The following is a 24,804-nucleotide window of genomic DNA, read 5'->3' as shown; positions in this document are numbered from 1 at the left end:
CTCATCTGCTGTTAGAGAGAGAGAGGGGGAGAGAGAGAGAGGGGAGAGTAGAGAGAGAGAGAGAGAGGGGAGAGTAGAGAGAGAGAGAGAGAGAGGGAGAGTAGAGAGAGAGAGAGAGAGAGAGAGGGAGGGGAGAGAGAGAGGGAGAGTAGATAGAGAGAGAGAGGGAGAGTAGAGAGAGAGAGGGGGAGAGAGAGAGAGAGGAGAGAGAGAGAGGAGAGTAGAGAGAGAGAGGGGGAGAGTAGAGAGAGGGGGAGAGGAGAGAGAGGGGAGAGTAGAGAGAGGGAGAGGGAGAGTAGAGAGAGAGAGAGAGAGAGAGGGGAGTAGAGAGAGAGAGAGAGAGAGAGAGGGGGAGAGTCAGAGAGAGAGGGGGAGAGTAGAGAGAGAGAGAGGGGGGAGAGTAGAGAGAGAGGGGGGTAGAGAGAGTAGCGAGAGAGGGAGAGAGCAGAGAGAGGGAGAGAGGGAGAGAGAGAGAGAGAGAGGGGGGAGAGTAGAGAGAGAGGGGAGAGTAGAGAGAGAGGGGGAGAGAGAGAGAGAGAGAGGGGAGAGAGTAGAGAGAGAGGGGAGAGAGTAGAGAGAGGGGGATGGGAGTAGAGAGAGAGAGAGGGGGGGAGAGTAGAGAGAGAGAGGGGGGAGAGTAGAGAGAGAGGGGGGAGAGTAGAGAGAGAGGGGGAGAGGAGAGAGAGAGAGAGGGGGAGAGGAGAGAGAGAGGGGAGAGGAGAGAGAGAGGGGGGAGAGTAGAGAGAGAGGGGGGAGAGTAGAGAGAGAGAGAGGGAGAGGAGAGAGAGAGGAGGGGAGAGAGGGGAGAGTAGAGAGAGGGGAGAGTAGAGAGAGAGAGAGAGGGGATAGTAGAGAGGAGAGAGGGGAGTAGAGTAGAGGGGAGAGAGAGAGGAGAGTAGAGAGAGAGAGAGGGGAGTAGAGAGAGAGGGGGAGAGAGAGAGAGGGAGAGAGAGAGGAGAGGGGAGAGTAGAGAGAGAGAGAGAGGGGAGAGTAGAGAGAGAGGGGGAGAGAGAGAGAGAGAGAGAGGGGAGAGTAGAGAGAGAGAGAGGGGGAGAGAGAGAGAGAGAGAGGGGAGAGTAGAGAGAGAGAGAGGGAGAGGAGAGAGAGAGAGAGTAGAGAGAGAGAGGAGAGAGAGAGGGAGAGAGTAGAGAGAGAGAGGGGGGAGAGTCGAGAGAGAGAGGGGGAGAGTAGAGAGAGAGAGAGAGGGGGAGAGGAGAGAGAGAGAGAGAGAGAGAGGAGAGTAGAGAGAGAGAGAGAGTAGAGAGAGAGAGAGAGAGAGAGTAGAGAGAGGAGAGTAGAGAGAGAGAGAGAGAGAGTAGAGAGAGAGGGAGAGAGGAGAGAGAGGTAGAGAGGGAGAGAGGAGAGAGAGAGAGGAGAGAGGAGAGAGGAGGGGATAGAGACAGGCAGGAGAGGGGGAGAGAGAGAGAGGGAGGGCAGGAGGAGGTAGGAGAGAGGGGGGAGAGAGAGAGAGAGAGAGAGGGGGAGAGTAGAGAGAGAGAGAGGGGGAGAAGAGAGGGAGAGAGAGAGAGAGGGGGAGGGGAGAGGAGAGAGAGAGAAAGAGAGAGAGTAGAGAGAGAGGGAGAGTCAGAGAGAGAGAGGGGGAGAGTAGAGAGAGTTATAGAGGGAGAGGGGAGAGAGAGGAGGAGAGAGAGGAGAGAGAGAGAGGGGAGAGAGGAGAGAGATTAGAGAGAGAGGAGAGATAGAGAGGGGACATATATATAGGGACAGATTATGCACATACATAGACAGAGAGAGGGGGGAGGGGAGGGAGGATAGAGACAGAAAGAGAGAGAGGGGAGAGAGAGATAGAGGGAGAGTAGAGAGAGAGAGAGAGGAGAGAGAGAGAGAGGGAGAGTAGAGAGAGAGAGGGGAGAGAGAGAGAGTAGAGAGGAGGGGGGAGAGGAGAGAGAGAGAGAGGGGGGAGAGAGAGGAGGAGAGAGAGGAGAGGGGGAGAGGAGAGAGAGAGAGGAGAGAGAGAGAGGGAGAGAGAGAGAGAGAGAGGGAGAGGAGAGGGGGGAGAGAGGGAGAGTAGAGAGAGAGGGGAGAGTAGAGAGAGAGGGGAGAGTAGAGAGAGGGGGGAGAGTAGCAGAGAGAGAGGGGATAGTAGAGAGAGAGAGGGGATAGTAGAGAGAGAGAGGGGAGAGTAGAGAGAGAGGGGAGTAGAGAGAGAGGGGGGAGAGAGAGAGAGGGGGAGAGTAGAGAGAGAGGGGGGAGAGTAGAGAGAGAGGGGGAGAGTAGAGAGAGAGAGAGGGGGAGAGTAGAGAGAGAGAGAGGGGGGAGAGTAGAGAGAGAGAGAGGGGGGAGAGTAGAGAGAGAGAGAGGGGGGAGGAGAGAGAGAGAGAGAGGGAGAGGAGAGAGAGAGGGGGAGAGTAGAGGGGGGAGAGAGGGGAGAGTAGAGAGAGGGGGAGAGAGTAGAGAGAGAGGGAGAGAGGGGGAGAGTAGAGAGAGAGAGGGGAGAGTAGAGAGAGAGAGGGGGAGAGTAGAGAGAGAGAGAGAGGGGAGAGTAGAGAGAGAGGAGAGGGGGAGAGTAGAGAGAGAGAGAGGGGGGAGAGAGAGAGAGGGGGGAGAGTAGAGAGGAGGGAGAGAGAGAGAGAGAGAGAGAGGGAGAGTAGAGAGAGAGAGAGAGGGGGGAGAGTAGAGAGAGAGAGAGAGGGGGAGAGAGAGAGAGAGAGAGAGAGAGGGGGAGAGTAGAGAGAGAGAGGGGGGAGTAGAGAGAGAGAGAGAGAGGGGAGAGAGAGAGAGAGGGGAGAGTAGAGAGAGAGGGAGGGGTAGAGAGAGTAGCGAGAGAGGGGAGAGTAGCGAGAGAGGGGAGAGGAGAGTAGAGAGAGAGAGGGAGGAGAGTAGAGAGAGTAGAAGGTGGGGGAGAGAGCAGAGAGAGTAGAGGGAAAGAGTAGAGAGAGTAGAGAGAGAGTAGAGGAGTAGATAGGAGAGAGAGGGAGGGAGAGAGTGAGAGAGAGAGAGGAGAGAAGGAGAGTATAGAGAGTAGAGGGAGGGAGAGAGGGAGAGTAGAGAGAGAGAGAGAGAGAGGGAGAGTAGAGAGAGAGAGAGGGGGGAGAGTAGAGAGAGAGGGGGAGAGAGGAGAGAGAGGGGGAGAGTAGAGAGAGAGAGGGGGAGAGGGAGAGAGGGGGTTAGAGTAGAGGAGGAGAGAGGAGAGAGAGGGAGAGTAGAGAGAGAGATAGAGGGGGAGAGTAGAGAGAGGGGGGTAGAGAGAGGGGAGAGAGTAGAGGGAGGGGGAGAGTAGAGAGAGGGGAGAGAGTAGAGGGAGGGGGGAGAGAGAGAGATTTAGAGTAGCGAGAGGAGAGGGAGAGAGGAGAGGAGAGAGGGGAGAGAGGGAGAGAGGGGAGGGAGGGAGAGGGGAGAGAGAGGGAGGGAGAGTAGAGAGACTAGAGGGGGAGAGTAGGAGAGAGGGGGAGGAGGGAGAGAGGAGAGACCAGAGGGAGAGAGAGGGGGAGAGAGAGAGAGAGAGAGAGGGGGAGAGTAGAGAGAGAGAGAGAGAGAGGAGAGAGAGAGAGGGGGGAGAGAGGGAGAGAGGGGGAGAGTAGAGAGAGAGAGAGGGGGAGAGTAGAGAGAGAGAGGGGGAGAGAGAGAGAGAGGGGGAGAGTAGAGAGAGAGGGGGTAGAGAGAGAATAGAGGAGAGGGAGAGAAAGGGAGAGTAGAGAGGAGATAGAGAGGGGAGAGTAGAGAGAGGGGGGAGAGAAGCGAGAGAGGGGAGAGTAGAGAGAGGGGAGAGTAGAGAGAGGGGGAGAGAGGAGAGAGAGGGGGAGGAGAGAGAGAGGGGAGTAGAGAGAGAGGGGGAGAGAGAGAGGGGGAGAGAGGAGAGAGAGGGGGAGAGTAGAGAGAGAGGGGGGAGAGTAGAGGAGAGAGGGGGAGAGAGAGAGAGAGAGAGGGTGAGGGAGAGGGAGAGAGGGGGGAGGGAGAGAGAGAGGAGAGAGAGATTAGGGGAGAGGATATTTAGAGGGAGAGGAGGAGAGAGGGAGAGGAGAGAGAGAGGGAGAGTAGAGGAGAGAGGAGAGTAGAGAGAGGGGGAGAGTAGAGAGAGAGAGAGAGAGGGAGAGAGTAGAGAGGGAGAGAGAGAGAGAGAGATAGGGAGAGTAAGAGAGAGGAGGAGAGAGGAGAGAGGGGAGAGTAGAGAGAGAGAGAGAGGGAGAGTAGAGAGAGCGAAATTGGGAGAGTAGTGAGAGAGAGAGGAGATAGAGAGAGAGAGAGAGAGAGGAGGGAGGAGAGGAGAGAGAGGGGGAGAGAGAGATGTTATAGGGGAGAGGGGGGAGAGTAGAGAGAGAGGGAGAGGGGGAGTGTGAGAGAGAGAGGGGGAGAGAGAGAGGGGGAGAGTAGAGAGAGAGGGAGAGAGAGAGAGAGAGAGAGAGGGGGGGGGAGAGGAGAGAGAGAGAGAGGGGGAGAGTAGAGGGGGAGAGAGAGAGAGAGAGAGAGGGGGAGAGTAGAGAGGGGGAGAGTAGAGAGAGAGGAGAGAGAGAGAGAGAGAGAGGAGAGTAGAGAGAGAGAGAGAGTGGGGAGAGTAGCGAGAGGTGGAGAGTAGCAAGAGGTGGAGAGACAGTAAAGAAGGAGAGGGGGAGAGAGAGAGAGGAGGAGATACAGAGTAAAGGGGAGAGGGAGGAGAAAGAGAGTCCTAGATTTCTTTCTGCAACACTGATGTTATAATTGAAGGTGCCATTACAGACAGGCGGTGACATGGACGTGTGACCCAGACACACTCACAGACACTCAGACACACACACACACACACACACACACACACACACACACACACACACACACATGCTTAAGAGACCTGAAGGTTAAGTATTAGGCTGTCTACAGAGTCTGGTTGAAGAGCACTTCTTGTCTAGACACCAGTGATATCAATCTGGTTGAAACTTCTGCTGAGCAGTTAGTGAGAGCTGATACCCTACCCTGATACCTGTCAGGAAGACTTCTGGTCACGTTGGACAGTTCAAACACAATCCCTCTACATTATACAGTAACTATCCAGTTAGTGAGAGCTGATACCCTACCCTGATACCTGTCAGGAAGACCTCTGGTCACGTTGGACAGTTCAAACACAATCTCTCTACATTATACAGTAACTATCCAGTTAGTGAGAGCTGATACCCTACCCTGATACCTGTCAGGAAGACTTCTGGTCACGTTGGACAGTTCAAACACAATCCCTCTACATTATACAGTAACTATCCAGTTAGTGAGCTGATACCCTACCCTGATACCTGTCAGGAAGATTTCTAGTCACGTTGGACAGTTCAAACACAATCCCTCTACATTATACAGTAACTATCCAGTTAGTGAGAGCTGATACCCTACCCTGATACCTGTCAGGAAGACTTCTGGTCACGTTGGACAGTTCAAACACAATCCCTCTACATTATACAGTAACTATCCAGTTAGTGAGAGCTGATACCCTACCCTGATACCTGTCAGGAAGACTTCTGGTCACGTTGGACAGTTCAAACACAATCCCTCTACATTATACAGTAACTATCCAGTTAGTGAGAGCTGACACCCTACCCTGATACCTGTCAGGAAGACTTCTGGTCACGTTGGACAGTTCAAACACAATCCCTCTACATTATACAGTAACTATCCAGTTAGTGAGAGCTGACACCCTACCCTGATACCTGTCAGGAAGACTTCTGGTCACGTTGGACAGTTCAAACACAATCCCTCTACATTATACAGTAACTATCCAGTTAGTGAGAGCTGATACCCTACCCTGATACCTGTCAGGAAGACTTCTGGTCACGTTGGACAGTTCAAACACAATCCCTCTACATTATACAGTAACTATCCAGTTAGTGAGAGCTGATACCCTACCCTGATACCTGTCAGGAAGACCTCTGGTCACGTTGGACAGTTCAAACACAATCCCTCTACATTATACAGTAACTATCCAGTTAGTGAGAGCTGACACCCTACCCTGATACCTGTCAGGAAGACTTCTAGTCACGTTGGACAGTTCAAACACAATCCCTCTACATTATACAGTAACTATCCAGTTAGTGAGAGCTGATACTCTACCCTGATACCTGTCAGGAAGACCTCTGGTCACGTTGGACAGTTCAAACACAATCCCTCTACATTATACAGTAACTATCCAGTTAGTGGGGCAGGACATTGGCTGGCTGTTGTCATGGCGACAGCAGAAAGTCTATCACTACACAACTCTGAAGAGAACTGTGTAAAAAGTAGCAACTGTAATCTCCCGTGTGAATTTGGAAACGTTCGTCCTGAGTTGCTGTCCGTTGTGAATGAGACTTCGAAAGAGAGCGATGCCACGAGTTATTCTATGTTTGTTTTGACTATTACAATGAGTTTCTCGACTCTTAACACGAGCCTAAGTTGTTAGGTACTGGGCTTCTGTTCAGAGCTCGTATTCAGTGCACATGAATAGAACTTCAAATGAGAGCCAGGCCGCGAAATAGTTTATCAATGTTTTCGACTTCTACCACAATGCCCTTTTGTGAAGGCATACCCTTGAACGTGTAGATTTTCAACAACAACAAAATAGATTCCGGGGGAGAGTTGTACAGCACAATGGCTGTCACACATCACAACGTCTGATAGCCCCCTTGAGATTCGTGTGTGTGACTCATTCATTCTAGAAAACACCAATTATTTCCTGGTTGACACCTAGTTTAATACTTGGTCATAATGGTTTCTCCTGTTTTCCTTTCCCTTCCTGTTCACCTTTCCTCCCTCCTTTTCCCTTCCCGTTCATCCTTCCTCCCTCCTTTACCCTTCCCGTTCATCCTTCCTCCCTCCTTCACCCTTCCCGTTCATCCTTCCTCCCTCCTTTTCCCTTCCCGTTCACCCTTCCTCCCTCGTTTTCCCTTCCCTCTCACCCTTCCTCCCTCCTTTTCCCTTCCTTCTCACCCTTCCTCCCTCCTTTTCCCTTCCCTCTCACCCTTCCTCCCTCCTTTTCCCTTCCCGTTCACCCTTCCTCCCTCCTTTTCCCTTCCTGTTCACCCTTCCTCCCTCCTTTCCCTTCCCTCTCACCCTTCCTCCCTCCTTTTCCCTTCCCTCTCACCATTCCTCCCTCCTTTTCCCTTTCCGTCTTCCTCCCCTCTCGTCCTCCTCTCTCCATCCCTGTTTTTTCCAGAACATGTTGGTGGAGAAGGTGGATCAGATGATGGAGTGGAGCTCCAGGCGTTCTGTGATCCGGATGAACGGCGATAAGTTCCGGAGGTTCGTCAAGGCCCCGCCCCGGAACTACTCGGTCATCGTGATGTTCACTGCGCTGCAGCCACAGAGGCAGTGCTCCGTCTGCAGGTATGGAACCCCTCCGCACCGCCACACGACCACAGACACGAGGCGCTATGCTACACAGCACTGGGTACAGTTTTTGCAGGTTTTTGCTCCAGGCCAGTGTGTTGAGACCATGTGAAATACACTTGAAATGAATAGTGATTTGATTTGAAGATCAGGATGAGCTGTTTATTTGAATCAGGGATGCAGCAGGTAGCCTAGAGGTCAGAGGGTTGTGCCAGTAACCCGAAGATGGCTGGTTAGGTGAAAGACATGTGGATGATAGTTTGATCCAGGGGCGCTGTACTTCTATGTCTGACCCTGTAAAACAACACATTTCACTGCACCTATCTGGCCTGTGTGACAATAAAACATAGATTTCTGTGATTATCCTCTTGAGCTTATGGCTGAATACTGCCCCCTTTGGAGGAAGTGCGTGCCCATAGTAAACTGAAAATATTTTTTCCAAAATTGCTAATATATGCATATAATAATAATTATTGAATAGAAAACACTCTAAAGTTTCTAAAACCGTTTAAATTATGTCTGTATGTAAAGCAGAACTCTCAGGGCAGCCTTTCTCCCAAACTCTCTCTTGTCAAGAGAAAAGTTGGGTCAACTTTGACGTCATCGCCCCCACCCTTCCCAGGCAGCTACCGATCTGGGAACAGTATGTATTTGTTCAGCGCGATGTCTGCTTTCAATTGGCACGTTCATTGTTTGAATTTCGCGCGCCCTCATCCTTTGGCGGGCGAAAATGCCCGGGTCACTCTCAAATACATGCACTCTATTGCGCGCGGCCGATTTGGGAACGTTATTTTCCAAGAGACACCAGTTGAAGCCGGTTCGTTTGTTCGCGATGATCATTGTTTTACATGATAAAAACATCATTTTGCTCGATTCTGCACTTAGTTTGACCAGTTTAGTCGACATATAATATGTAATTTTGAAGTTTTGATGCGCAAGAGTGCGGGACCAGAAGGAGCAGAAGTTATTTTGGGTGCATTTCAGCTGAAGCTGTTAGCATATGCTAATACAAAGACGCACAACTTGAAACCAAACGATGTATTGGGTAAGTATGACTCCTTCTACGTCTTCTGATCGAAGAACATCAAAGGTAAGGGAATATTTATGTAACCTCTTGATGCTACCCATCCCGGATCCGGGATCGTGACTACGGCTCAAGCTCATTAGCATAACGCAAAATGCAAAAAAATATTCTTCGAAATATTTAACCTCCACACATTAACAAGTCCAATAGCTCAAATGAAAGATAAACACCTTGTTCATCTAGCCAGCAAGTCAGATTTCTAAAATGTTTTACGGCGAAAACATAGCACACATTTATATTAGACCACCACCGAAACAAAAGGCAAGCGGCGGCCATTTTGTCCCAGAAAATATAAAATTTAAAAGTAGGATTAAAAAATAAATAATTCACTAACCTTTTGAAAATCTTCATCAGATGACAGTAATATTACATGTTACACAGTACATTTTTTTTTTTTTTTCAATAATATGCCATTAATATCCATAAATCTCTGTTTACAATGACGACATTTCAAAAAATGCTACTCAAAATGTCCGGAGAAATTATGATAGCTCCGACAGATAACGTCAGATAACAAGCAATAAACATGACTAAATATACATGTTCTACATATAGTTACAAAGATACACTTCTTCTTAATACAACCGCTGTGTTACATTTATTTTTAACGTTACAGAATTCGTTCACTAGTCTATGCTATGAGACGGCGCTCAGATATTAGCAGTGTCTCCTCTACGTTTGGAGTCCACAGAAACCCAAAATTATCTTGGAACAAAATGATGCACACACAGCAGCCCTTCAGGCCTGGAGTTTCCCACCTCGGCCCAATCACTCAATACAAGATAATACAAATCAATCATACAGTTGATGAAAGAGACTAAACAGAATAAAGAAAAGGATGATGACCTTTTGTTTGATCTCTAGTGATGACCCATCAACAACTCTACAGAACAGTCAGTCTATTCAGTCTAGATCTACATTTGGGTATAGGGGGGAGTTTAAAGACAACGACATAGGCTGAAGTCATCATGCCCTTTTGACCTCTGGTGATAGTCCATCAACCTGCCAGTCTGTTCAGTCTAGATCTATGTTTGGCTATGACATAGACTACAATCAACATGACCTGTTGACCTGTAGTGATGACCTCCAGACAGTGATCTACTCTACATAACAGCCAGTGTGTTCAGCCAGTTTGGCTGTTCAACATGACCTGTTGACCTGTAGATCTCCAGACAGTGATCTTCTACATAACAGCCAGTGGTTCAGTCTAGATCTCCGTTTTGGGGCCCGGTGTCTCACCAGGGTGTTTCTCTCCTCAAGGAGCCTTCACACGGAGAACCCTTCACACGGAGAACCCTTCACACGGAGAACCCTTCACACGGAGAACCCTTCACACGGAGAACCCAGCCGTTCGCTTCATTGAATAAAGATGACGCCGACCAGGGAATAATCATGTGTATTACGGAAATAGAGGAAGTTAATTTAATCCACACTGACCTTTCCCACTCCCATCATCCTCTCTGTTCCCCGTGACCCATAATGCTTTTTTAATCATCTGCTGTCGACTCAAATCACTTCATTATTTATCTCTCTCGCCCTCTCTCTCTGTTCCTCTTGTTTTCTGTTTTTCCCTCGCCCTCTCTCTCTGGTCCTCTTGTTTTCTGTTTTTCCCTCACCCTCTCTCTCTGGTCCTCTTGTTTTCTGTTTTTCCCTCGCCCTCTCTCTCTGTTCCTCTTGTTTTCTGTTTTTCCCTCACCCTCTCTCTCTGTTCCTCTTGTTTTCTGTTTTTCCCTCGCCCTCTCTCTCTGTTCCTCTTGTTTTCTGTTTTTCCCTCGCCCTCTCTCTCTCTGGTCCTCTTGTTTTCTGTTTTCCCTCGCCCTCTCTCTCTGGTCCTCTTGTTTTCTGTTTTTCCCTCGCCCTCTCTCTCTGGTCCTCTTGTTTTCTGTTTTTCCCTCGCCCTCTCTCTCTCTGGTCCTCTTGTTTTCTGTTTTTCCCCTCTCTCTCTGCCCTTGTTTTCTGTTTTTCTCTCTGGTCCTCTTGTTTTCTGTTTTTCCCTCGCCCTCTCTCTCTGGTCCTCTTGTTTTCTGTTTTTCCTCGCCCTCTCTCTCTGGTCCTCTTGTTTTCTGTTTTTCCCTCGCCCTCTCTCTCTGGTCCTCTTGTTTTCTGTTTTCCCTCGCCCACTCTCTCTGGTCCTCTTGTTTTCTGTTTTTCCCTCGCCCTCTCTCTCTGGTCCTCTTGTTTTCTGTTTTTCCCTCGCCCTCTCTCTCTGGTCCTCTTGTTTTCTGTTTTTCCCTCGCCCTCTCCTCTCTCTCTGTTCCTCTTGTTTTCTGTTTTCCCTCGCCCTCTCTCTCTGGTCCTCTTGTTTTCTGTTTTTCCCTCGCCCTCTCTCTCTGGTCCTCTTGTTTTCTGTTTTTCCCTCGCCCTCTCTCTCTGGTCCTCTTGTTTTCTGTTTTTCCCTCGCCCTCTCTCTCTGTTCCTCTTGTTTTCTGTTTTTCCCTCGCCCTCTCTCTCTGGTCCTCTTGTTTTCTGTTTTCCTCCTGTTTTTCCCTCGCCCTCTCTCTCTCTGTTCCTCTTGTTTTCTGTTTTTCCCTCGCCCTCTCTCTCTGTTCCTCTTGTTTTCTGTTTTTCCCTCGCCCTCTCTCTCTGGTCCTCTTGTTTTCTGTTTTTCCCTCGCCCTCTCTCTCTGGTCCTCTTGTTTTCTGTTTTTCCCTCGCCCTCTCTCTCTGGTCCTCTTGTTTTCTGTTTTTCCCTCACCCTCTCTCTCTGGTCCTCTTGTTTTCTGTTTTTCCCTCGCCCTCTCTCTGGTCCTCTTGTTTTCTGTTTTTCCCTCGCCCTCTCTCTCTGGTCCTCTTGTTTTCTGTTTTCCCTCGCCCTCTCTCTCTGGTCCTCTTGTTTTCTGTTTTCCCTCGCCCTCTCTCTCTGGTCCTCTTGTTTTCTGTTTTTCCCTCGCCCACTCTCTCTGGTCCTCTTGTTTTCTGTTTTTCCCTCGCCCTCTCTCTCTGGTCCTCTTGTTTTCTGTTTTCCCTCGCCCTCTCTCTCTGGTCCTCTTGTTTTCTGTTTTTCCCTCGCCCTCTCCTCTCTCTCTGTTCCTCTTGTTTTCTGTTTTTCCCTCGCCCTCTCTCTCTGGTCCTCTTGTTTTCTGTTTTCCCTGCCCTCTCTCTCTGGTCCTCTTGTTTTCTGTTTTTCCCTCGCCCTCTCTCTCTGGTCCTCTTGTTTTCTGTTTTTCCCTCGCCCCTCTCTCTCTGGTCCTCTTGTTTTCTGTTTTTCCCTCGCCCTCTCTCTCTGGTCCTCTTGTTTTCTGTTTTTCCCTCGCCCTCTCTCTCTGGTCCTCTTGTTTTCTGTTTTCCCTCTCCCTCTCTCTCTGTTCCTCTTGTTTTCTGTTTTTCCCTCGCCCTCTCTCTCTGTTCCTCTTGTTTTCTGTTTTTCCCTCGCCCTCTCTCTCTGGTCCTCTTGTTTTCTGTTTTTCCCTCGCCCTCTCTCTCTGGTCCTCTTGTTTTCTGTTTTTCCTCTTCTTTTGGTCCTCTTGTTTTCTGTTTTCCTCGCCCTCTCTCTCTGGTCCTCTTGTTTTCTGTTTTCCCTCGCCCTCTCTCTCTGGTCCTCTTGTTTTCTGTTTTCCCTCGCCCACTCTCTCTGTTCCTCTTGTTTTCTGTTTTCCCTCGCCCTCTCTCTCTGGTCCTCTTGTTTTCTGTTTTTCCCTCGCCCTCTCTCTCTGGTCCTCTTGTTTTCTGTTTTTCCCTCGCCCTCTCTCTCTGGTCCTCTTGTTTTCTGTTTTCCCTCGCCCTCTCTCTCTGGTCCTCTTGTTTTCTGTTTTTCCCTCGCCCTCTCTCTGTTCCTCTTGTTTTCTGTTTTTCCCTCTCTCTCTCTGGTCCTCTTGTTTTCTGTTTTTCCCTCGCCCTCTCTCTCTGGTCCTCTTGTTTTCTGTTTTTCCCTCGCCCTCTCTCTCTGTTCCTCTTGTTTTCTGTTTTTCCCTCTCTCTCTCTGGTCCTCTTGTTTTCTGTTTTTCCCTCGCCCTCTCTCTCTGGTCCTCTTGTTTTCTGTTTTTCCCTCGCCCTCTCTCTCTGTTCCTCTTGTTTTCTGTTTTTCCCTCGCCCTCTCTCTCTGTTTCTTGTTTTCTGTTTTCCCTCACCCTCTCTCTGTTCCTCTTGTTTTCTGTTTTTCCCTCTGTTCCTCTTGTTTTCTGTTTTTCCCTCGCCCTCTCTCTCTGGTCCTCTTGTTTTCTGTTTTTCCCTCGCCCTCTCTTCCTGCTCTCAACGACGGCAGGGCCAACTTCGACGTATGCATTTATATATCCATTCATATTAAAATGATTCATCTTAACCAGGAAACAAGGTTTCCTTTCAATTTGAGGATGTCACTCCGAAGCGCATTAGTTAATGTCACGCGCCAGCTCTCTCTGCTTCGCAATTGGAACGGACCATTTGCATAAACGATACCATCGCGTCGCTATTCAGCGGGCGCCCAAGACACATTTTGGGTTGTGACCCCCCCCCGCTAGCGTTCAAAGTACAGACGGGCACCGGGAGGGACTGCTAATCACCGGGGTCCTCGCACTGCCATCACTCTTTCTTTCATTCTTCTCGCTCTCTTTTCTATACCACTCTCTCTTTGTTTGTTTCCTTCTCTCCGTCCCAGTTCCTCTTTCTCTCTCTCCCTCCCTCCAATGACGGTACGATTTAAAGTGCACTGTGCTGAAAGCTACTAATTGTTTACAGACTTGAATCACCAAAAGAGCCACCAAACACTACGCTCTCTGAAGAGACACACTATACGTAGAGCAGCGCAGAGCGCGCAACACTACACGCCATATCACTTATGGAGGAGCATGAATAGTACATGAAGTCAATGCAACATTGATGCAAGTCGACATGCAATTTATGGCACTTGGTGTTTAATTCCCAACAGAAACGAGTGTTTTGCTACTTGTTTTATTCATGATTTTCTGTTGTCCCGTTTGTTAATTCATGTACTGTAACGTGTGGCAGAGGACATTAAAGTTGTCAGAGGACATTAAAGCTGTCGCCAGATGTTGGTGCTGCGACTTTACGAAGCCATCTGGAGTAAACATGCTTTTATGAGGTTATTTGAGCTCTAAATGGGAAGCTTCAAGACTTCCACAGGCCCAAACTCTCTTTACACTAGTTTTAAGTGTACTTTTAAGGTTGCATAATTCCTGGAACTTTCAATACATTCCCTGGTTTTTCCAGTATCCCTCTTGGAGAATTCCCAGAAACAGGAGGGAATATAAAATCCAGAATCACCCAACAAGGATTTCTGGAGAACCAGGGAATTTATTGAATGTTTCAGGGATTTTGTAACCCTACTTTCAACTCTATTACGTCACATTATATAAAGAAGTTTGCCGTTCATTTCCATGTGTTTATCCACCACTGTGACAGACCTGGCGGGCCCACCACTGTCTGTATTTACCCGTGACAGGTTGAGTGGCTACGGCTCCATTTGCAAAATGTCTGGCGTAATTTCCCCTCTAATTGGCACGTTTTATTTTTTTGTTGTTATCGTTTCCCCTGTCATGTCAGTGTGGGGGAACTGAGACGGGCATAAGAAGTGGCAGCAGCGCCAGAGTTAAAAGGAAAGCGATGGGTAGAGACGGTGGTTCGTCGGGATGTTTTCCTCGTCTGTCCAGGACAGGATAGAGCAGACAGTAATTACAGCTGTAGCGACATTCTTCTCACGGCGTCGTTATCCTTCTCTCTCTGGGGAGGAACATGTGGCATGAGTATCTCTCTCTCTCGTCCATCTCTTCCAACTCAAGCCAACGTGGCCATGATCATCACCAGCATTTACTCATATGTTTCTTCTTCCCTCTTTCTCTCCCTCTTGTTCAATTTCCCTTTTGCCTTCGTCTTTGCCCCTCTGTCTTCCTCTCCTCTTTTCAACTCTATTTTCTCCCCCTTCCCTCTCTCTCTCTCCCACCCCCTCTCTCTCTCTCTCTCTCTCTCTCTCTGTCTCTCCTCTCGCTCTCTCTCTCTCTCGCTCTCTCTTTCTCTCTCTCTCTCGCTCTCTCTTTCTCTCTCTCTCTCTCTCTCTCTTCCTCTCTTCTCTTCTCTCTCTCTCGCTCTCTCTTTCTCTCTCTCTCTCTCTCTCTCTCTCTCTCTTCCTCTCTCTTCTCTCTCTCTCTCTCTCTCTCTCTCTCTCTCTCTTCCTCTCTCTCTCTCTCTCTCTCTCTCTTCTCTCTCTCTCTCTCTCTCTCTCTTCCTCTCTCTCTCTTCCTCTCTCTCTCTCTCTCTCTCTCCCTCCCTCCCTCCCCCTGTCTTTTTAACAGACAAGCTAACGAGGAGTACCAGGTGCTGGCTAACTCCTGGCGCTACTCTTCAGCTTTCTGTAACAAACTCTTCTTCACCGTGGTGGACTATGATGAGGGGGGACGTCTTTCAGCAGGTAACCGTCTGGATCTACCCCAGCACCCCTCCCTCCAACCGTCCCCCTCTCCGTTCCCCCGCTCGCTCCCTCCATCCCCAAAGCCCTCATTTCCATGTTCATAGTTGCCTGTCAGCCTCGGCGCGGAGACACAGCATGCTAATTAGCACGCAGGTCACGTTTTAAAGGAGAGATGAATCATTGAAATAAGGTAAATGAATCAGAGGTGTCTGACAGGCTCTCTGCATGGTTTTATTTACCCGCGGGGGCTCGTCGTCCGGCGGCCGTTTTAAGATCAGGCCACTTGGGGAGAGAGTTTGGGGTTTCACATCAGCTGAACATTGTTTTGGCCTCTGATTGTCCATTATATATATATATACGATAGTGTCGGATGACATTTAGCGAAATACTCACAAACACAAACGCTCATGTACCTTGCAATGGATGTATAGTCTTGATTTATTTAGATGAGCTCTCTTATCCAACCCACATACTGTACTCCTGACTCAGTCCATACACACCCTGCATACAGCACTCTGAAGGTATAATCCATATTATAAACTGAGTTTGTCCAAAGTGGTGGTATATCAGACCATATGTCACGGGTATTACTGTACTAATTACATTGGTAACCAGTTTATAATAGCGATAAGGCACCTCTGGGGTTTGTGGTATATGGCCAATATACCACGGCTAAGGGCTGTGTCCAGGCGCGTTGTGTCGCGCAGAGGAACCGTGGTATATTGTCCGTAGCAGCCACTGTCACTGCAGGCTGGCAGCTAGATAAACACCGTGTGGGAGATTGATACGAGTCGGTTCTGCGCAACCAACCTCTTTCCCTGGGGTTGTCATTATTTTCCCAGGGTGCATCCATAGGTGGGCCGTGGCGAAGCCCGTGTGGGCGTATGTGTGTGCATGTCACTGGGCTCCGGAGTTTCTTACAGTACATCACCGCCTGCTGTGTCACTCAGTGCAGACCTCGATACAGTGGGAAAACGACCGCCTCAACACACAAATAACATATTCCACATCGCCATAGCAACTCAGCACCAGAGAAACCCATAATAGAACTTTGGTTTCTTATCACTAACAGTCGTTTGCATGACAATAAACAGATGTGAAGCTTCCAACCCCCATTACCATAGCCAATGAGCAATTAATCTGGGTTAAATACTCACCCCTGAGGTACGCCTCACACTCTCCACTCGAGCAATTATGCGATTACGGGCCTCTAAGATTAAAAGGACATGTAATTAAATGCAGATCACTTTGTCTAGCTTTTCTTTTGTTATAATGGAGAGAGTGCTAATGTAGCACTCCTAATGGGCGAATCACCTCTATGCTCCAGGGAGGATGCGGTGGGCTCGTTTCACGCAATTAAGAGAAATAACCTCTGTAACGATCCTCACTTTGTTCTCTGTGAGTTTGGACTGGGGAGGAGGTGGGAATAGTCTGACTTTTTTAGTTGATTTGAATTGCAGGAAGAGGGGTTTGAAAAGCAAACCGAGTGGAAAGAGAGAGACTGAGAAGCACACAGTGGAGAGGTATCGACACAAGTAGATAGAGATATATCTACGAGGGAAAGAGCAGTTCATTTTAGAGACAGAACCGGGCAAGACAGATACAGATTGAGGGAAAGATAGAGAGAGAAACAATTGAGAGAATACTTTTGAGAGAGAGGGAATATCGTTGAGCGGGAGAGAGAGAGATTACTGTTGAAAGAGAGGGAGGAGGCAGACACCTAACACGCAGTGTGCATGCCTATCCATTCATTAGGCCTAATGGCCAGTCTGTGCAGAGGGAGAGTGTAGTAATTAGAGGTATGTTAGTGCCACCAGTGAGTTCTCTGCACCGTGCTCCTCCCTCCCTGGGTAGGTGGCCTCATGGCCAGTCACATCATGTGGTGGGGCCCCTGGTTGATCATAACACCACTGGGGAAAGGGAACTGTTTATAGGGGATGTTTTTGTAGGGGCAGTGGTATATATGCACACGTCATGTAATTGGGGTTCTCACCACTTCTCTTGATTCTCTCTCTGCCTTTTCCACCTATGTCCCTCCCTCTCTCTCTCTGCCTTTTCCACCTATGTCCCTCCCTCTCTCTCTCTGCCTTTTCCACCTATGTCCCTCCCCTCTCTCTCTCTGCCTTTTCCACCTATGTCCCCCTCTCTCTCTCTGCCTTTTCCACCCATGTCCCTCCCTCTCTCTCTCTGCCTTTTCCACCTATGTCCCTCCCTCTCTCTCTCTGCCTTTTCCACCTATGTCCCTCCCTCTCTCTTCTGCCTTTTCCACCTATGTCCCTCCCTCTCTCTCTCTGCCTTTTCCACCTATGTCCCTCCTCTCTCTCTCTCTGCCTTTCCACCTATGTCCCTCCCTCTCTCTCTGCCTTTTCCACCTATGTCCCTCCCTCTCTCTCTCTGCCTTTTCCACCTATGTCCCTCCCTCTCTCTCTCTGCCTTTTCCACCTATGTCCCTCCCTCTCTCTCTCTCTGCCTTTTCCACCTATGTCCCTCCCTCTCTCTCTCTGCCTTTTCCACCTATGTCCCTCCCTCTCTCTCTCTGCCTTTTCCACCTATGTCCCTCCTCTCTCTCTCTCTGCCTTTTCCACCTATGTCCCTCCTCTCTCTCTCTGCCTTTTCCACCTATGTCCCTCCCTCTCTCTCTCTGCCTTTTCCACCTATGTCCCTCCCTCTCTCTCTGCCTTTTCCACCTATTTCCACCTCTCTCTCTGCCTTTCCACCTATCCCTCCCTCTCTCTCTCTGCCTTTTCCACCTATGTCCCTCCCTCTCTCTCTCTGCCTTTTCCACCTATGTCCCTCCCTCTCTCTCTCTGCCTTTTCCACCTATGTCCCTCCCTCTCTCTCTCTCTCTGCCTCCACCTATGTCCCTCCCTCTCTCTCTGCCTTTTTTCCACCTATGTCCCTCCCTCTCTCTCTCTCTGCCTTTTCCACCTATGTCCCTCCCTCTCTCTCTCTCTGCCTTTTCCACCTATGTCCCCTCTCTCTCTCTCTCTGCCTTTTCCACCTATGTCCCTCCTCTCTCTCTCTCTGCCTTTTCCACCTATGTCCCTCCCTCCTCTCTCTCCCTGCCTTTTCCACCTATGTCCCTCCCTCTCTCTCTGCCTTTTCCACCTATGTCCCTCCCCTCTCTCTCCTCCACCTATGTCCCTCCCTCTCTCTCTGCCTTTTCCACCTATGTCCCCCTCTCTCTCTGTATTTCCACCTATGTCCCTCCTCTCTCTCTCTGCCTTTCCACCTATGTCCTCCCTCTCTCTCTCTCTCCTCCTCCACCTATGTCCCTCCCTCTCTCTCTCTCTCCTCCTCCACCTATGTCCCTCCCTCTCTCTCTCTCTCCTCCTCCCTACTGTATCTATCCCTCCCCCTCTCTCTCTCTCTCCTCCTCCCACCTATGTCCCTCCCTCTCTCTCTCCTCCTCCTCCCTACTGTCCCTCCTCTCTCTCTCTCTCTCTATCCCTCCCTCCTCTCTCTCTCTCCTCCACCTCCCTATGTATCTGTCCCCCTCTCTCTCTCTCCTCCTACCTACTGTATCTATCCTCTCTCTCTCTCCTCCTCCCTACTGTATCTATCTCTCCCTCTCTCTCTCTCCTCCTCCCTACTGTATCTATCCCTCCTCTCTCTCTCTCCTCCTCCCTACTGTATCTATCCCTCCCTCTCTCTCTCTCTCTCCTCCTCCCTACTGTATCTATCCTCCCTCTCTCTCCTCCTCCCTACTGTATCTATCCCTCTCTCTCTCCTCCTCCCTACTGTATCTGTCCTCCCTCTCTCTCTCTCTCTCCTCCTCCCTACTGTATCTATCTCTCCTCTCTCTCTCTCCTCCTCCTACTGTATCTATCCCTCCCTCTCTCTCTCTCCTCCCTACTGTACCTGTCCCTCCCTCTCTCTCTCTCCCTCCCTACTGTATCTATCTCTCTCTCTCCTCCTACCTGTATCTATCTCTCCTCCTCTCTCTCCTTTTCCACCTATGTCCTCCCTCTCTCCTCTCTCTCTCCTCCTCCCTACTGTATCTATCTCTCCCTCTCTCTCTCTCTCTCCTCCCTGCTGTATCTATCTCTCTCTCCTCCTACCTACTGTATCTATCCCTCTCCTCCCTCTCTCTCCTCCTCCCTACTGTATCTATCTCTCCCTCCCTCTCTCTCCTCCTCCTACTGTATCTCCCTCCCTCCTCTCTCTCCTCCCTACTGTATCTATCTCTCTCTCCTCCCCTACCTACTGTATCTATCTCTCCTCCCTCTCTCTCTCCTCCTCCCTACTGTATCTATCCCTCCCTCTCTCTCTCTCCTCCTCCTACTGTATCTATCCCTCCCTCTCTCTCCTCCCTCCTCCCTGCTGTATCTATCTCTCTCTCTCCCTCCTCCCTACTGTATCTATCCCTCCCTCTCTCTCTCTCCTCCTCCCTACTGTATCTATCCCTCCTCCTCTCTCTCTCCTCCTCCCTACTGTATCTATCCCTCCCTCTCTCTCTCCTCCTCCCTACTGTATCCTATCCTCTCTCTCTCCTCCTCCCTACTCATCTATCCCTCCTCTCTCTCTCTCCTCCTCCCTACTGTATCTATCCTCCTCTCTCTCTCTCTTCCTCCCTGCTGTATCTATCCCTCCTCTCTCTCCTCCTCCTCCCTCTGTATCTATCCCTCTCTCCTCCTGCCCCTGCTGTATCTATCCTCCCTCCCTCTCTCTCTCCTCCTCCTACTGTATCTATCCCTCCCTCTCTCTCTCTCCTCCTCCCTACTGTATCTATCTCTCCCTCCCTCTCCTCCTCCTCTGTATCTCTCCCTCTCTCTCCTCCCTACTGTATCTATCTCTCCTCTCCTCTCTCCTCCCTACTGTACCTCTCCCTCCCTCTCCCTCTCTCTCCTCCTCCTACTGTATCTATCTCTCCCTCTCTCTCTCTCTCCTCCCTACTGTATCTATCCCTCCCTCCCTCTCTCTCTCCTCCTACCTACTGTATCTATCTCTCCCTCCCTCTCTCTCTCTCTCCCTGCTGTATCTATCTCTCCCTCTCTCCCTCCCTCCTACTGTATCTAAATCCCTCTCTCTCCTCCTCCCTACTGTATCTATCTCTCCCTCTCTCTCTCCTCCTCCCTACTGTATCTATCTCTCCTCCCTCTCTCTCTCCTACTCCCTACTGTATCTATCTCTCCCTCTCTCTCTCCTCCCTACTGTATCTATCTCCTCCTCTCTCTCCTCCCTCTATCTCCCCCTCTCTCTCTCCTCCTCCCTACTGTATCTATCTCTCCCTCCTCTCTCTCTTCCTCCCTACTGTATCTATCCCTCCCTCTCCTCTCCTCCCTCTGTATCTATCCATCCTCCCTCTCTCCTCCTCCCTACTGTATCTATCCCTCCCTCTCTCTCCTCCTCCCTGCTGTATCTATCCTCCTCTCCTCCTCCTCCCTCCTCTCTCTCTCCTCCCTGCCTGCTGTATCTATCTCTCCCTCCTCATCTCCTCCTAAATTGTTTCTATCTCTCCTCTCTCTGTCTCCTCCCTACTGTATCTAAATCTCCTCTCTCTCTCTCCTCCCTGTTGATCTATCTCTCATCATCCTCCTAATAAATAAATATCTCTCTGATTTCCCTAAATAAAATAAAATAAATCCTCTCCTCTCACCTAGTACGATCCCTCCCTCTCTCTCTCTCTCCTCCTCCCTACTGTATCTATCCACTCCCTCCCTCTCTCTCTTCCTCCCTATTGTATCTATCCCTCCCTCCCTCTCTCTCTCTTCCTCCCTCTGTATCTATCCCTCCTCCACTCTCTCCTCCTCCTCCCTACTGTATCTATCTCTCCTCCTCTCTCTCTCCTCCTCCCTACTGTATCTATCTCTCCTCCTCTCTCTCTCCTCCTCCCTACTGTATCCTATCCTCCCTCCCTCCACTCTTTCTGTTCCTCCTCCTACCGACTGTATCTATCCCTCCCTCTCTCTCTCCCACTTATCTATCCTCTCTCTCCTCCCACCCACTGATTCATCCTCTCTCTCTCTCTCTCCTCCCACTGTATCTATCCCTTTCTCTCTCTCTTCTCTCCTCCTCCCTACCATCAGATCTATCCCTCCCTCTCTCTCTCTCTCTCCTCCTCCTCATCAGCCTCCATCCCTCTTCTCCTCCTACCTACTGTATCTATCCTCTCCCTCTCTCTCTCCTCCTCCCTACTGTATCTATCCCTCCCTCTCCCTCTCTCTCTTCCTCCCTACTGTATCTATCTCTCCCTCTCTCTCTCCTCCTACCTACTGTATCTATCTCTCCCTCTCTCTCTCTCTCCTCCCTACTGTATCTATCTCTCCCTCTCTCTCTCTCCTCCTCCCTACTGTATCTATCTCTCTCTCTCTCTCTCTCTCCTCCTCTCTATCTGTATCTCTCTCTCCTCTCTCTCTCTCTCCTCCCTACTGTATCTATCTCTCCTCTCTCTCTCCTCCTACTCTACTGTATCTATCTCTCCCTCTCTCTCTCTCTCTCTCTCTCTCTCCTACTCTGTATCTATCTCTCCCTCTCTCTCTCTCTCCTCCCTACTGTATCTATCCCTCCCTCTCTCTCTCTCTCTCCTCCTCCCTACTGTATCTATCCCTCCCTCTCTCTCCTCCTACCCTACTCTATCTTTCTCTCTCTCTCTCTCCTCCTCCCTACTGTATCTATCTCTCCCTCTCTCTCTCCCTCCCTACTGTATCTATCTCTCCCTCCCTCTCTCTCTCCTCCTCCCTACTGTATCTATCTCTCTCCTCTCTCTCTCCTCCTACCCTACTGTATCTATCCCTCCTCTCTCTCTCTCCTCCTCCCTACTGTATCTATCTCTCCCTCTCTCTCTCTCTCCTCCCTACTGTATCTATCCCTCCCTCTCTCTCTCTCCTCCCTACTGTATCTATCTCTCCCTCTCTCTCTCTCTCCTACCCTACTGTATCTATCCTCCCTCTCTCTCTCTCCTCCCTACTGTATCTATCTCTCTCTCTCTCTCTCCTCTCTACTGTATCTATCTCTCCCTCTCTCTCTCTCTCTGTCTCTCTCTCTCTCTCTCTCTCTCCTACCTCTGTATCTATCTCTCTCTCTCTCTCTCTATCCCTACTGTATCTATCTCTCTCTCTCTCTCTCCTCCTCCCTACTGTATCTATCTCTCTCTCTCTCTCTCACTCTATCTCTACTCTCTCTGTATCTCTCTCTCTCTCTCTCTCTCTCCTCTCCCTACTGTATCTATCTCTCTCTCTCTCCTCCTACCCTACTGTATCTATCTCTCTCTGTCTCTCTCTCTCTCTCTCCTCCCTACTGTATCTATCTCTCTCTCTCTCTCTCTCTCTCCTCCCTACTGTATCTATCTCTCCTTCTCTCTCCCTCCTCCCTACTGTATCTATCTCTCTCTCTCTCTCTCCTACCTACTGTATCTATCTCTCTCTCTCTCTCTCTCTCTCCCTCCCTACTGTATCTATCTCTCTCTCTCTCTCTCCTCCTCCCTACTGTATCTATCTCTCTCTCTCTCTCTCCTCCCTACTGTATCTATCTCTCCCTCTCTCTCTCCTCCTACCTACTGTATCTATCTCTCCTCTCTCTCTCTCTCTCTCTATCTACTCTATCTATCTCTCTCTCTCTCTCTCTCTCTCCTCCCTACTGTATCTATCTCTCCCTCTCTCTCCTCCTCCCTACTGTATCTATCTCTCCCTCTCTCTCTCTCCCTATCCCTACTGTATCTATCTCTCCCTCTCTCTCTCCTCCCTACTGTATCTATCTCTCTCTCTCTCTCTCTCTCTCTCCCTACTGTATCTATCTCTCCCTCTCTCTCTCCTCCTCCCTACTGTATCTATCCCTCCCTCTCTCTCTCCTCCCTACTGTATCTATCTCTCCTTTCTCTCCTGTATCTATCCCTCCCTCTCTCTCTCCTCCCTCTGTACCTATCTCTCCTCTCTCTCTCCTCCTACCCTACTGTATCTATCCCTCCCTCTCTCGTCTCTACTGTACTATTCTCCCTCCCTCCTCCCTACTGTATCTATCCCTCCTCTCTCTCTCTCCTCCCTACTGTATCTATCTCTCCCTCTCCCTCTCTCTCTCTCCTCCTCCCTACTGTATCCTATCTCCCTCCTCCTCTCTCCTCCTCCCTACTGTATCTATCCCTCCTCCCTCTCTCTCTCCTCCTCCCTACTGTATCTATCACAATCCCTCCCCTCATCTCTCTCCTCCTCCCTACTGTATCCATCTATCCTCCCTCCCTCCCTCTTCCTCCTCCTACTGTCATCTATCCCTCCCTCCTCCCTCTCCTCCTCCTACTGTATCTATCCCTCCCTCTCTCTCTTCCTCCTACTGACTATCCCCCTCCCCTCTCCTCCCCCCCTACTGTATCTATCCCTCCCTCCCTCTCTCCCCCTCTTCCTCCCTACTGTATCTATCCCTCCCTCCTCTTCTTCTCCCTAATAATCTATCACTCCCTCCCCTCTCTCTCCTTTTTTCCTCCTACTGTGCCTATCCCTCCCTCCCCCTCTCTCTCCTCCTCCTACTGTATCTCTCCTCTTCCTCCTCTTTTTCTCTCCTCCTCCCTACTGTACTATCCCTCCTCCCTCTCTCTCTCCTCCTCCCTCCCTCCTGTCTATCCTCCTCCTCCCTCCTCTCCTCCTCCTACTGTATCTATCCTCCCTCCCTCTCTCCTCCCCACTGTATCTATCCCTCCCTCTCTCTCTTCCTCCCTACTGTATCTATCCCTCCCTCCCTCTCTCCTTCCTCCCTACTGTATCTATCCTCCTCCCTCCCTCCTCCTCCTACTGTCTCCTCTCTCTCATCTCCCTACTGCATCTGATCCCCCCTCCCTCTCTCTCTCTCTCCTACCCTACTGTATCTATCACTCTCTCCCTCTCTCTCTGTTCCTCCCTACTGTCATCTATCCTCCCTCCCCCTTCTCTCCTCACCTACTGTATCTATGCTCCCTCTCTCTCTCTCTCCTCCTCCCTACTGATATCTATCGCATCGTCCCTCATCATCACTCGTCCTCCCTACTGTTGTCTGTCACATCCCATCACCATCACCTGCTCTGTCTGTCACATCCCTACTGTCACCTGGTCCCCTCGCCTGCTCATCTCTGCTGCCATCACCTGCTGTATCTGTCCCATACCCTCCCTCTCATCCTCCTCCCTGATCTGTACCTATCTCACTCCCTCTCTGCTCCGTCCGCCCTCCTCGTATCTACTCCCCCTGCCTCGCACTCTCTCTCTCCTCACTCCCTTCATCCTGCCAATCCCTCACACATCCTCTCTCCTCCTCCCTGCTGTAATCTATCCCCCTCCACTCCTCTCTCTCCTCCTCCTATTGTATCTATCCCTCCCTTCCTCTTTCTTTCTTCTCCTCCTCCCTATTGTATCTATCCCCCTCCCTCTCTCTCTCTCCTCCCTATTGTATCTATCCCTCCCTCCCTCTCTCTCTCCTCCCTCCCTATTGTATCTATCCCTCCCTCCTCTCCTCTACCTACTGTATCTATCCCCTCCTCCTCTCTCCTCCCTCCCTTTCCTCTCTCTCTCTTCCTCCCTATTATCTATCCCTCCCTTCCTCTTTCTCTCTTCCTCCCTATTGTATCTATCCCTCCCTTCCTCTCTCTCTTCCTCCCTATTGTATCTATCCCTCCCTTCCTCTTTCTCCTCCTCCCTATTGTATCTATCCTCCCTCCCTCTCTCTCTTCCTCCCTATTGTATCTATCCCTCCCTTCCCTCTCTCTCTTCCTCCCTATTGTATCTATCCCTCCCTTCCCTCTCTCTCTTCCTCCTATTGTATCTATCCCTCCCTCTCCTCTCTCTCTTCCTCCCTATTGTATCTATCCCTCCCTTCCTCTTTCTCTTCCTCCCTATTGTATCTATCCCTCCCTTCCTCTCTCTCTTCCTCCCTATTGTATCTATCCCTCCCTCCTCTCTCTCCTCCTCCCTATTGTATCTGTCCCTCCCTCCCTCTCTCTCTCCTCCTACCTACTGTATCTATCCCTCCCTCCCTCTCTCTCTCTCTCTCCTCCTCCCTATTGTATCTATCCCTCCCTCCCTCTCTCTCTCTCCTCCCTATTGTATCTATCCCTCCCTCCTCTCTCTCTCTTCCTCCCTACTGTATCCCTCCCTTCCTCTCTCTCTTCCTCCAGCAATACGTAACTGAACGTGAAGTACACT

At 50.1% G+C, this 24,804-nt stretch overlaps 1 protein-coding gene across 1 annotated transcript; it reads left to right on the top strand.

The window, feature by feature from the left end:
* Nucleotides 1–7,108: 7,108 nt before the first annotated feature.
* LOC121842455 (tumor suppressor candidate 3-like) lies at nt 7,109–14,704 on the top strand (the record flags this gene model as incomplete). The annotated part of the gene is made up of 2 exons (XM_042312442.1): nt 7,109–7,278; nt 14,589–14,704. Coding segments are annotated over 2 exons (286 nt in total), but the record flags the coding sequence as incomplete, so codon positions are not given.
* Between the last annotated feature and the right edge of the window lie 10,100 nt (nt 14,705–24,804).

The sequence above is a fragment of the Oncorhynchus tshawytscha genome, unplaced genomic scaffold, assembly GCF_018296145.1.
Source record: "Oncorhynchus tshawytscha isolate Ot180627B unplaced genomic scaffold, Otsh_v2.0 Un_contig_14932_pilon_pilon, whole genome shotgun sequence".
Classification (NCBI taxonomy): domain Eukaryota; kingdom Metazoa; phylum Chordata; class Actinopteri; order Salmoniformes; family Salmonidae; genus Oncorhynchus; species Oncorhynchus tshawytscha.
The sequence above is the reverse complement of the archived record's forward strand: the minus strand, read 5'-3'. Positions and strand labels throughout refer to the sequence as shown.